Source organism: Anopheles darlingi, chromosome 2 (genome assembly GCF_943734745.1).
Source record: "Anopheles darlingi chromosome 2, idAnoDarlMG_H_01, whole genome shotgun sequence".
Taxonomy (NCBI): domain Eukaryota; kingdom Metazoa; phylum Arthropoda; class Insecta; order Diptera; family Culicidae; genus Anopheles; species Anopheles darlingi.
The window spans coordinates 65691726-65706056 of NC_064874.1; the positions used below are offsets into that span (position 1 = coordinate 65691726).

Below are 14331 nucleotides of genomic sequence, written 5' to 3' on the forward strand. Positions count from 1 at the left end.
GTGCCGGCCGGAGACACCTAGCTCGCGTTCGATCGTTGTTCGATCAACACCCGGTACCCGGAACGAACGGGTTCTTAAAATGACTTCTAAATGACTTCGTCCGTGGCGTGTGGCGGTTTCATGTTTCTCGCCCAACATTAGGGTTGACCGCGATGAAGGTGTGCTAAACATTTGGCCAGCCGGTTTCACACTCCCTGGGCACGCAGCCAACCTCACACACGGTTTGGCACACGATCTTACCATTTCATTTTCGGCTGGCAGAGGCGCAACCATCGCAGCAAGCTGTGCCATTGCTCATATGCCGCCCTTGCTGCTTTAAAGTACCGTCCTCGGTATTCAAACAAGATAAAGATCTGAGCAGACAAACCTCGCCTCAGAGATCTCCCGGTTCCCCGGGGAATAATGTTATGGCTTTTAGATGAAAGATAACTTCATCTTCAATATGAAATCCGATTGCTTTGGAGAGACCAAGCATAAGAGGAGGAGAACGAAAAGGAAAGAAAATTGTCTCTCACCTTTAATTAGAACCATTCATGCGGTACGCAAGGTCAATGGACGCGGCACACCACGCGGGCGACATATGGCTGACACGAGCGACCGAAAGGTACGCGTAGCATAAATCTCGTTCCCCTTATTGCTTCGAAAACTCATAAACGTTACTCAGCATCACCAGTACTACCACCACCACAACCGGGCACCTGGTGGTTCAGCGGCAGTGGTGCCAGTGGCCGCAGAAGCAACCGACAAACGAGAACAATAAGCATGAAGACGGGTTTACGGTTCTCTGGCACTGCTTTGTAGCACTCCTCGGGAAGCAGTGAAGCAAACAGGAGAGCTCGAGACTGGCTCATCACACGAAACGCATAAATGTCGATCTTCCTCAATGATCCACTCCGAAAATTGTCCCCCTTTCCTCCCGTCCGCCTTCCTCTGATTCTGCTCCGTCACGTCAAAAGCCTTTCGACATCTCCAAAACCTCGCCTCGATTCCGATCGCTGCTTACTCGGCTCGAGGAATTAAGAACGAACGAGCTGATAATAATCTCAGTCGGTGCCTCTGCAACAGCAACAGCAGTTCGCTTAAGCTCCTGGGAGGCGAGAGGTACCACCATGGGATTTCGGGATGCAACGGATCCCACCGTGAAGCATCGCCAACGCCGAGGGGACCGACCGAATCACACATCATCACCGCGTGGTGGTCGGGATTGGGGACCAAGGCTTAAGCTTCAGAACACCGGCGATGAGAGAGTACGTCATTTCCAGCGCGGCAGCATCTACGCTACGCTGCAGTAGTCGGCGTCCCGTGGAGCCGCGGCAGCAAATGCGAAAGAGGAATTATGCGCGCAATGGACGCCTGGACGACCGCAACGCAAAGGGGTCACAGAAGAACGAATAAAATATATTACCATCGTAAACATGGTGAACGTAACGCGGCACGATGGTCGGCGTACCGCGCCACCGCCACCACCGCACTGCTTGACCGCGAGAAACAATAAATTTAAATGTATGCACCAAGCGACGAACCCGACCGAATGACGGACCTTCGGTAGTAAAAATCATCGCATTTACATTCTCGATCGTCTTCAGCGCTTCTTCTCACCTCCGGGTCGATGGAAACTGTACGTGCGCTCTCTCCTCCAAACATGGCCCCTCCTTAACGGACCGCTTTCCGGGAATGATTTCCATCTTTCATTTCCAACAAAAAATCTTTTCTCCCTCGGCTGTAAATACCACCGTAGCATTGTTTAAGATGGAGGCGAGATCTGGAGCTAAATGGAGAGCTTGTAAAACATAATAGCATTGATCGATCGGACCGTTCTTGAACGTGAAACGATCGGTTTTAACCTTATGCACCCCGTGCGCGCTTCGTGGCATCAGCCAAGGACAGCCATGCATCATCAGGGACCGGAAATGTACATCCGGAATCCATCCGTGTATTAGACCGTCTGTTTGTGTGCCTCGGTCGCACGTGTCCTTACACGCGCCAAAACCAAATGTGCCTGCGAAAACCAGAAATAAGTTAATTGCGATCACGAGCAACGGGTGGCGGCCAACCGCCAACGACAGGTGGGTCCTAACCTGCATAAACCACACGAATCCATTTCCTGCTAACAGCTGGCTGTTGGTGCAGAGCAGGCCGGCTATCCTCGGTGTAGATCTCGCGGCAAAAATGTCGATCGCAGATCGCACTTTCCTTCCTTTCCTTTCCTTTCCTTCCTTAAGTTCCTTTCCAGATGCGATTTGGATGCCGACACAGTCGACAGTCGACGCAACCAGGGCCACCCCACCAGTGTCTGGGCCACATCATTAGGCGCGCACAGCCAAATTGCCAGCGGAGCGAAAAACAGTTCCTAATGCCTAATGACGCTAATTAGAAATCGTGTTTACACGTTGTCGTCGTCGACGTCTTCATCGTCCGTCACGGGGACGAACAACGTTTGATTTATCTCTCAGCTGCTGCTGCTCGGGACGTATGTGGGATTCCCTTATCCTCTGGTCTGGTCGCTTTACGTCATCAGAAGAACTCGCCGCTCAAGCGCATGATGAAGCGATGCTGCATCCATGCTCAAGGTTTAAACCATTTAAACCGTTTGGCAGCACTGAAAGCGGCACTATTAGGCACAATTTGCAAATCCCCACCATCTTTTGGATAGTGTTTTGTTTGTACAAAAGACCCGCTGCTCCGAAGGAGGTCAAACGATCGCGTAAGAAATTAACGAGACCGCGAACCTTGACTGCAAGTAGGCCCAATCGTTCACTTCCTTCTAATTTTCTTCCATTTGTTTGTTTCTTCCTTGCCTCGTTTATGACTTCATTTGTTGCCCAAAACACTCCATGGAACTCGGATTTCGGTTCGATTGATTTGGCTTTTTCGTTTCACGATCCTGCGATCAAACACTGTCAAGGAAGTGTGATTGTCTCATCTCATCAGCAACAAGTTGTTTTGTTTTATCATTCACAATGTAACAGCCCTTGGGTTATTGCGACTGAGCCCTGTCTGATGCCACTCTGATGTAACGCATGCTCCCTTGGCAAACCCCGTTTCCATCAGATAACAACTCCCACCCAGGTCAATAAAGACAATTTCACCATTTCTCAATGACTTCCTTTTCGACGGTGACGAGTTTTCCTCACCAGAGGATCAGCCACTTCCAAGCACGCTGCGCAGTAGCAGTCCGTGTTGCGCGTCCGGTAACGGTTGATGCGCATGATCAAGAAGCAAATTGCTGCCCATTGATGATCAACTACAGTCGACTCCATCTCCTTGGTTTTTCTGCTTCTGCTTCCTCGCTAAAAAACGCCTTCAAACACACGTAACGAAGCGCTACACTGATTCATCTTCCACTGACTCACCGGTGCATCGTTGGATGGTGGGCCGAGCGAAAGCAAATTACACCGATCGCTAAAATCGCTCTCGGAAATCAGCGCTAAGCGAGTGGAAAATGACATGATGATGATGATGAGTCACAAGGTGGTAAGAGGAGGAAAAGTAACGAATACGAAACGCAAACACCGGCCAAGAGGAAAACGGAAGTAAAGCGGCTGGGAAATTCTAATCGGCGCATGCGGCGTTGCATGCGCAACCAACAGTTCAAGTACGAGGTGTGCAATGAGCAGAGCCGAGCGATTTGTGAATGAATTAAGAGTTTAAATAGTGCCAAGCGGTCGGTGGCGCTAGAGTTCATGCTTCAATTAGCACCCCACCAATTGTCGGTAGGGCGTAATGAAATATCATTAAACATTGAGCACGCAAGCAGACGATGCAATGGTGTGCGAGAGAGTGAGCGAAATTAGATGCGCTTGTTTCTGCGCGACACATCCCACTTAACCGCCACTTATAGCCCAACCTAATCTCTACGAGGTCTCAGGCCTCCGTGGCTAATTACCTAAATTCTTTCGTTATCGCTTCCGACCTTTAACTGCATTACCAGATCATGCGCCATTTCGAATCGATTCTGACGCCAGTAACGAAGGAGGAAAATGGAACGATAGGATGCCTCTGCGATGGCTTTTTGAAGCCTCCATAGAAACAAACTTGCAGGAGCTGTTTGAAAACAAGCTTGCCACGGACTTCAGGATGGTGCATTAAAAAGAAATTTGTTACGCATACGCTACACCAAGGGACCCGTGGTCGATCCTTGCAGCCAACGAACCGTAAGCCGCACAAGTTCATGGACCTGTATTCGGGATTCCTTTTCAATGTCTTCTTTACAGCCAACCGAGCGCAACGCATTCCACAGACCCAAAAGAAACAGGCGAACAAACCGCTACCGACGGGCCCTGTCGTTGTCTCGTCAATGGTTCCAACAGCAGGACTCCTCTTTCCATCCCTTCCGAACAGCAGGCTTCAAACAGCGACAGCAACCAAACAACCACTGGTTGCAGTTGAATTTGTGAACGACATACCTTTAGCCTCGCTGCTGCTTTTGAGCAAACTAAAGAACAAGGTACGTCACCGTCCGCTAGAAGGTAGAGAACGATGCACACAGTGGTACCCGTGTCAGTTCCGTTGCTTCCCTTTCGGCACTGTTTAACCGACCGATCGATTCGACCTACCAGGTACCAGCTACAGGCCACAGGCTGGCTGACTGGTTGGCTGGCATGGAAAAAGCTAAATGTTTGACCTGCGACAGCACACCCCGTACCCCGGCCCGATCGCCCGGTTACCGTGACATCCGGTGTAATTGCGAGGACGGTTTCTTCTGGCGCGCTTAGGCATACGAGCCAACATGCGACCCCCGACCGACACCCGACACAACTATGCTGCTGCTATGCTATAAATGGATGAAACCGTTCGAAAAGGGAAGGGATGGTGGCGATAAGAACAGTGGAAAAAGCCAACCAGCGCAGGTCATCATGAGGTGACGTCTAATTGGCCTCTATGCTGTGGGTAGCAGCACAGAGCCATGCTTAATGTTGGCAGTAACAGTAGGCACTGTGCCACTCGCTCTAAAGCATCCCGCTGATGGTATGGTGGCCGCTGGTGTTGGAGGTGAGGTACGGTAGTGACAACGGAAAAAACCGACAGCGGACACACAAACATACGGATGAAGCGCCCACACCGAGGCAGGTGCAATGGGGGTACAGCGAATGGAAACGAATGCAGGTATGCGCATCACCCGTGAAACGCCACCACCATCGCACGGCACCTGCTATTTGAAAACGTGTCAACGAGCAGGGCATGAAAAGAGAGTTTTCATCTTCCAAATAGCCCTTCATAAATGATGTTCTGTAGAGGGGGTGTGATACAGCTTCCGACCTTGACGACAGGTTGTTGAGTTGTTAACCGACCGAACGGACGAATGTGATGCGGCAGATTCCGCATGGTTGTAAAACAATTGAAACATCATGCTAATGTTGGCATACAGATAACAAAACACTGTTTAAATGATTAGGCGCGGTTGGTTTATTTGACAGAAGTTCTGGTCTTTGTAGCAAAAGCCTATCGACCGTTGGTTTGAGGTAGATTACTTGAGGTCTTCTTTATGTAAGTAAAAAGTGAAGGTTATGTAAAGGTTGATCCTTCATAACAGATCTGTCTATTACGTTCTTGTCCAACATTCATACATCTTCCTTTTTAAAATCATGATAGCAATTCAAAAATAAATTCTATAGAATTTACTTTACTTAAAAGTGATAAGAAATTAGGCCAAATCCATTATAGCCAAACTAGCATTATTATAAGAGCACATGTTCCCGCAATATTGAGATAATAATGTTTGTATCTGAGATCTTTAATCGTTATAATTTGTTACAAAACTAGCGTTGACGATATTCAACAACTTCCAAATTGAGATGGATCCATGAACCTATTTACTTTTATTTATTGCACTTACTTGGATTGTTGTTATATTCCGGCCATCCCGTTGCAGCCTGGCAGCCGATGGCACGTCGATTTAGGCTACGACAGCAGGACCACTTCCGGCCCAACCAGAGTCCCAGATGATAGCTGAACGATTTCGGACTGTACTCCTCACACACTACAAGCACCCGAGTCAGCATCGTGAAGTTTCGAAAAAGAGAAAATAAAAAAAGAAAAGGAAGTTTGAGATATTTTAAATTAGATCAACTGCACCAATGCACACTCAGAAAACGGCACCGGAAGTCTGTCTGAGTGAAGTAGAGCAAAGAAGAAGGCTCCTCCATGCCCTTTTCTCGGTTTCAGACTTACCTTTCCGAATCGACGAGATCCACTCCGTGCGGTCCTTCTCGCTGTCCGCCACTAGGTACAGTGTGTACTGGGGAAGTGTCGTGCCCGGAAAGATGCCGTCACTTTCACAGTATCCTACTTGAAATGGATAGCCCTGCAATGAAACGAATTCGCCACGAACGTCACTCATGTAGTCTCTGCCAACGCCGAGGACCAAAAACTGGTGCAAAGCAGATAGAGGGGTTCATTCAGGAGGATCATAAAACTTACATCCGGTGCAGCAGCATCTCCACCTTCGCCGTGCAGGAGCGCTGGTTCCACGAGCCGCACACCTTTCACACTGATCCTGCCACGTTCACGACGTTTCTGTGATAGGAGGTTCACGATGAGGGTGGCCGTGTTTAAGAGAGAAACATTGAGGACATTTTTCGATGAGTTGAAGGAAGACTTTTGTTGAAGTTCAAGTTTTTGGCGAGACCGCCACGAAACGCGTGGGATGTTAAATCTTTCGAAGCGTGAGCGAAAAAGCTGTCCAGAATTAGCATAGTTAGTTGAGCAGCGAAAATGGTGCACAATGATGGTGAAATGGTACGACAAAGCGAAAGTGATGAAATAGAGAAAGAGAAAGAGCTAAGAAAAGCAGATGATGACATGATGAAAGCGTGGTGATGGTGGATATAAGTGCACTGACAGTTGTGAAAGAAGCAATTGAAAAGCCGAATGTTTAAGAATGTTTGCATGTTAAGTTTGAAAACAAACAACGTTTTTCAACATAAAAGCAGAGCAAAAAAATTACATTACCACGGTTCTCCCCTCTCAGGCCATTGATTGAACTGTTTCAACGTATAGCGGACTAGAATATGAAAATGTGGGACCATTTGCCTTCTGTTAACGGGCCAAGGCAGGAATCAAAAATCTATCAGCAAATTTTTGAACAGAAAAATCAATAAATCGAAATCGGTATGCTGCTTGACGGCGCGCTGCTCACAGTTTGCATCACAAAAATGTGAAACATAACGATGCATCACAAATTCATTGCTAGCCCCGTCCCTGCATGACAGGAGAGGAAAAGTTGTGGAAAATAGAAAACCCCGAGGCCATCCCCTTTCCTCCTTCCATGCTGCACTGCTCTGTGATAAACAGCGGAAGCACATGAAAGCGGAAATATCACTTTTCATGTTTGCCGGAGCTGGAGGACCTGGTACTCATTTCCTGCCACCTTCTATCGGTTGCAGTTTCTCGTTGGCATGTCATGGTAGGATGTTCGATCGAAGTAGAACTATTGGTATGTGCTTTTAGTTCAGTTGTTAAACTTCTAACCGAGCCGGAACCCTGGTTAGGCTCTGGTGTACTTGCTTCTATTCCTAGACTAGAACGAAAGAAGTAATATCTCCTCATCGGTCCTGCTAACAGCAGTAGCCTCGCTCGACTCGGTACGTACATTGGTTCCGGCGATTTGTTTGAATGATTAACCATGCAAAGATTAAACAGTGCATTCGCAGAGTACAGTGACCTCTCCAGGGGCACTTAGTCCGGTATTATGCTCGTAACGACTCCCTATTCTCGATGAAGGCTTAGCGATTCCAGCGCTAGGGAAAGGAATAAAGCATTAACATAATACACCTTTTTTCTTGGACGTTGGTCCCTGGCAACGAGCCAAACGCAAGGAACACAAAAAAAACAGATATTTCATTGTTGTTTTTTTTTTGTTATGCTCGAGTCTCTTGAGTCTAACGATTGGTGCCGCTCGATCGTTGCTCCTGTTCGGCGAGATCATCCCCATTATAGAATTGAGGAAAAAAGAAGACCGAAAAGATTGATCCTCTATGTGTACAGTGCATTCCTAAAACGGGGTCTCGTTGTGTGTGAGTTATGAATTGATCAATTATGCACGCCCGTTGCAGGACCTACTGGAATGCCAAAGGATAGGGGTGTGTGTGCGTGTGTGTAACACAAGAGGTGCGATGATGTAGGTCGTTCCACTTCTTTCAAGCGACATCAAAATCCAACATTCGAAAACGAAGAAAAAAGGGGACAGGGATCGTTACTGTGAGAGGACGAATTAATCATCGTCGGCTATTGCTATTGAAGGGTCAACAATTGAGCTATTCCCACCGTTCTCGCTTTGACGACCCGAGGGACTGGAAACCGAAGCGAATCTGGCGAAACGACAATAAGGACAAGACATACATATAGGATCGAAGCGAAAGGTCCGCCCATCACGTAACAGAAAACCTGAAGACGGAATGACACACTGTGGGCTCTTCTCCTTCAACACTTGAAAGTGTTGAGCCCAAATGCAAACCCCTTCGAGGCCGCCGTTGGCCATGTGTCCATTTTCTCGCCGGGAATCTTGTTCTCCATCAGCTAATTTCTAGCACTTTGTGTCCATCAGGCCAGAAGATTTGTTGCGTTCTATAAATCATAATGCCCACGCTAACCGACACACCCTGGTCTGCCTTCTTTTTGTTTCCGGTGACTCCGAGTGCTGGCCGAGTCCTCACGATGCACACCAAATCGAGGACGGCGCACGACGTCATACAACGCTGCACCGAGCGTCATTCATCCCACTTGAACGACTCCATTCACTGACCGGCAATCCCATCAAAGGATTTCCCTGGCCTTCGGCACGGGATGGATTCGATTGAGCAAGAGCGAAATAGAGAGAAAGAAATGGAAAGAGATAGTCAATCACATATTGTGGATTGTAATAGAAAACGAGGGTGAGAAACATATTATGTCCACCAAGTCCCAATGAAACAATGCGAACGGCCCCATGGTATCCGCCGGGCTGCCGGGTTCTGTTTGTGGTACCGACTGATAACTGATTTATGTTACTGCCCTGGCCTGGCCCGGCCCGGCAGAGATCCTCCCCTGGGCACAACAATAGCGCTGTAAACGGGCGTCCGCGGCTGCCACCACCACGGCATCTAGGCTAACTACTCCGCTGGCCAGCATATGGAATCAAAATGTAACCAATAATCCTCCTCTCGCCTCCCTTGGGAACGGGACCCGGCATTCTATTTTTGCCAAACAGACCCTCGACGTTTGTGTGCAGAAGCCTCGACTGTAATCCTTTCACGATCGTCATGAATAGAGTCGGAACACGGGGACACACTTTGCTTTGCTGGGACAGGAGCGAAAGTTTGCACATTCATTATTCCGCCTATGGACAGGGTAAATGGATAGGAGGGAGGTGCACCATTGTTACTGAAGAATTAAACGCAATAAACCTCTTCATTTCCATGGTTCCCGCCCCTGAAGTGAGGCAATTTAAAAAGAACTCAAACACTTATTAACTATAAAAGAACTCAAACACTTAACGCCTCGTACAAAAACGTTATCAAAAAGGAAGAAGGAACTCAAACAGATCATTGTCGGAAGGGGAGGTCGAGACCACCCGCGGCAACCGGAAACACTCCTTAACGCTTATCTAGGTCAACGCGAAACCACCACGTGCACCGGTTTTGATCGCCACTATTTCACCATTTGGAACCGCTCCGAACCGACCTGAACTGTTTTTCATGGCAAGCGGCCAAGAAGTTCCCCTCAGCCGCTCAGCGGATAGGCGATTGGTGAGCAAAGGCGACGCCTGCTGTTCCAATTGCAATGGTTGCCCCTCGGGGCACAGACACTACCGTTTGAATGTTTCATTTTCTTTTTTTTTGCGAATGAGTACAGAGCCGTTGCCCAATAGTGACTCTAAAACGATTCTTAAACCCATAAAATGCATTCGTGTGTGCCAGCAGACCCATGGGGTGGGGTTTAAGATAGCAAAGTATAGTATACTAAGAACTGCTACGTACAAGTTGCAAAATGATAAAGAGAATTATGTTAAGGCTTTGCATGAGATATCACTTAAAGCAAAAAAAATCAATTTGTTTAAAATATAATATAATATATTATTGAACCAAATTTATTAAACAAAACAGTACTCTTAAAGACAACACGACCTTCGGGGAACCTACCTCTGCTTCGGTTTTATAAAACTTTTCCAAAAACGAACAGTTATCCTCACTGCGATGCGTCTAGCGCGGTTTTATCTAATCCAAACACTCTAATCCAATCCGTAAACAATGCTTCTCGCCTACTCAACCAACGAGACAAAGAATGGTAGACAGATTTTCCACCGGGGATTGTCACTGATATTGCGTACCAGGATATTGACGCGCTGCGCTACACACAGCTCCACGAACAACAAACCGCCCGCGCTATGCAGTGGGATGAGAAGGGTGTCGGTCAAATTTGGCGGCCAAGGCGAAACGCTCTCTTGGTCAAGCAACCAACACATACACCGAGGGAAAACCGACTCACACAGTGACAATACGACTGTACGTTTGTCTTCCGATACGATGGACGCACTGGTCACGCACTAGGAACGGAAAGGAAGACAACGACGGCCCTGGATTGACCGGGAATTTTCCGACTTTGATTCCGCAATATCCGAAAAGGTTAAAGGTGTCGTTCTCCACTGGCAAACGAACTGACACTACACACCACCAGCATCCATCAGCACATTCTAGATTCACTCGTATCAAATGAAGGAACGAATTCGATCATGTGTTTGCATTAAATTTTCACGCAATCGAACGAGGAAACTGGGAACAGTAAACTTTACAAGCGCGAGAGAACACCCTACAAAAATCACGCCAATGCGCACTTCGCAGCCACTGCTGCACCTTATTGCCGGATTGAACCGGTTCACAGACGGTGCAAAACCTTACCACAAATTCACAAAGTATTTTTTCCTGCAAATACCGGCCCCACCCAACTCGCGGGGCAGCGTTAATACCACGGAATCGTGATTGGAATGACGGGCATTCACGCACGATTTGTGCTACCAGCTCTATCGTTGGTCACGGGAGCACGGACCGATACGGGTTTTCCGCAAAGCACGAAACACCGAAAACTAACACGTCGCAGCATGCGAGCAGCACGGAAAACGACTTCCGACCGTGTGGCGTGTGGAAAGCAGTAAAGAAAACTTCAGGATAGGGCGGCTCCTGGTGCGAATTTTCCAGCGGCATCACCAACACAGTCACACCGACGGACGCGCCGTCGCCGTAGTCGGTGTCGGTGGCCAAATCCTTCTTCTGGCCGTCGTCGTCGTTCCCGGCAAACAAGGGGGCACGACCGGAGCGTACACACACACAAACACACACGGCTAGGGTGCACCAATATTATCACGCAAGATAGGCCCGGTGGGTGGTGGGCTGCGTAAGGATACGACCGTGTAGTGGTCTGTGTGTGTGTGCCTGTCGTGGCTCTCGTGGAAATGGATTTTCCAGCCCAAAACACCCTTCTGATATGGGTGTAAGGGACCTTGTCTCCTATCAAAACGTTTTTCAGGTCGCATAAGGAGGTCATCCCTTGCGAAACCATGAATGGCATTAACGGTTTGAATAAAGTTTCAACATGATTTAAATTTAAATAAATAGATAAATACAATTTCATATTATTTTCGATACAAGGGTAATACGATGCTCACGGTTAATCCTGGGGCAAAGGGAGAAGCCTCTAGAACACTCATACAGGAGCATCGAGTTCAGAGAGCAGTATGACTAACCCAAACATAATACGCGACAGGGAAGCCAGTCACAACAATACAAACACACAAATCAAATTCGTGTGATAGACAACCTTTTGGAGGTATCGCTTCTTGCATCATTTTTTTCTGCTTCATTTCTGTTAAAATATTTTCAAAAGTTTCAATTTCCCTAATACCATATGCCATTTGTGACTTTTATGTCATTAAAGAATATTTGACCATGATGTTCCGTGGTGTAGCAGATGAATGTAAAAAGATCTTTTCTGGTTTTTTCACCAACGACAGCTGTCCATTTTTTGTAGCTTCCTACACACAATGGTGTTGCTGCTAAACCACTTCAACTTCGACGCCTGGTAGCGTGGCGGTCGCACATCCAGGCGAAGTGGTTTTTCTAGCGCTTATCTAGCGCCCAGCACCACCATACGCCTCGCACGGAAAAAGCACGCAATACGAAAGGACGATGAATCCGTTTTAAGCATGCGTTCTCAATTAAAATCATTAACGCCCCTTGCACACATCCCGGCTAACATGCGGCATAATTGTGCCCTTCAGTTGCGTTCACATGAACGCACCCACAGAATGGGTGCGTCTGCCAGGAGTGGCCGTCGAGGTTAAAACGGAAACCCGATGCCTTGGAGTAAACAAAGGAGTGCCACCCGAAGGAAGGGCACCAGGAGCATGGGGGATGCGTTGTTTTGTCGGCAGATTTTCCTCATCGGTTCTTCCGCGACTTTTCTGGTGACTGTTTGTGTTTGAAGAGCTTGTGTCAACGCGATGCCACACGGCGTCGCAGCTGTGTTGCGTTGCGTGAAGCATTAGGTTGGTGGATGAGTAATTAGCAAGTTTTTATTTTTTTTCTATTTTTATATGCGATAATTCAATTTCTTCTACTGGAACTAGAAAATGTTCTATTCGCATGCGAAATTCATCGCTAAAATGCTTATCACACGATGAGCTGGAAGTGTGACTAACCGATCCAGCGCATGGTTCGTGGTTAGTTACTAAACATATAAGTCAGCAGTATCGTCAGTTGTTGAGTTGTTTGGAAAAAGCTGACGATTGCAATATCCTAAGCTAAGATGAGTTCGTAGTTCTACAACAACCTGATTTTCAAGACTATAAGTGTAATTGACTGGAAACGATAGGTAAACCTTTCATAAACTACATTATCCACATTATTGGTAATAATTAAACCGATTGACCGAGGGATTGAAATATCGAGCATAATATCATGCATTAATCAACTACTGTAATAGATTTGTGTCTGGTTTTTGTTCTTATCATGTTTTATAAATTTGTTTATAATTATAACCCATCACCGTTCAATAGCTAGCACTGAGGAACAGATTTGAATTTGCGAATTGAAAATAAAGAAATCATTTTATAAATGACCTCTTCCTTCAAATCAAACCTTTTGAGAATCCATAAACACAGAAAACCCAACAGAGAAACATGCCGGTATACCATGGCATATTTAATGATAATCTTAATCCACCAAACTCTGCACGCAGCTAAAGCAGAATTCGTAAAATCATCATAAATCAACGATTCACATCATTGAAAACTACAACAATTAAATGGATCCATCACTAAACCGGGTAGAAAGAGGGACTGCGGGGTTCCCAAGCTACCAGAGGACCATTGTTTAGCGAGCACATTAACTAAAGTATGTTAATTGAATTGCATTCGGGGAACAGATCACTGGCAGAGACATATTTAAATTAGTGACCATAAACTTGTCACTCCGTAAAAAACACTAAAATCGTCCCACCCATCGCCGAGCCAGTTGACCGGGACGGTGACGATGAATCATTGAGGAAGAGGCGGCCAGCATCGCAACGGAAAGGGGTTCAGATGATTTGAACAGCAACTCGTAAGCATGAGTCTCCTCCTGATCATCGCACTGACCGATACAGAACCGAGGATGAAAGTCGGAAGCACGATCAAGCTGAGCCCATTGTGTTTGCCGTGGGAAATACACGAAGCCCGATTCAATCGATGAGTCGCCATGAGTCGTAAAGCCATGTTGTTGTGGCCAACCGTGGCCCATCACTGCGGTCTTTAATTCCATCCAAAAGATGCGAAGGAATGGTAAAGATGAAGCGCAAATCTTTGACGGTTCGCATGTTCAGACACGTTCCGTATGAAAATGGCGGTCTGTTTAAACAACATTTCTTGAAGTGTTGTTTGTTATATGATAGAACGTTTGTGAAATAATATTTATAGGGTTTTTTTTAAATAACGCCAGATCAACACAATGAACTCATAATAAGCTGCGGCTACTCTTAATGCACAAAACATTTTTCATTAACTGCGATAATCAACCCCTATACCGAATAACAAACGTAACCGACATCATCAGGGAGCAACATGTTAAGAAGCCGCCTCCTGGACGTGGCTGGACGGATTTTGTTGGGTCATTCAAAATCCCTAATCGCTCCCAGCCGACATACGAATGCGGGACCACACAACAACACCCCGTGAAGACACCGTGAAACATGAACCGTAAACCGCGAAGCCGCACGTTTGCTCCAGCTTCCAAACAGCGGTCTGCATCCGGCGTCGTTTAAGATGCTCCATCGAGGGGGGCCGCCGTAGGCCGCCTTTTATCGCTGCGGTACGATCGCGGATTG

The 14331-nt window shown here is 47.1% G+C and overlaps 1 protein-coding gene across 1 annotated transcript in view; it reads right to left on the reverse strand.

The window, feature by feature from the left end:
* The window catches only part of LOC125948446 (tyrosine-protein kinase Btk29A), a 71471-nt gene that overhangs the window by 51558 nt on the left and 5582 nt on the right, over positions 1-14331 (reverse strand). Inside the window, exons 3-5 of the mRNA XM_049674499.1 lie at positions 6421-6516; positions 6172-6304; positions 5837-5980 (exon numbers count right to left, since the gene is read on the reverse strand). Coding sequence (XP_049530456.1) covers positions 5837-5980; positions 6172-6304; positions 6421-6516 — 373 coding nt within the window. The remainder of the gene's footprint in view (positions 1-5836; positions 5981-6171; positions 6305-6420; positions 6517-14331) is intronic.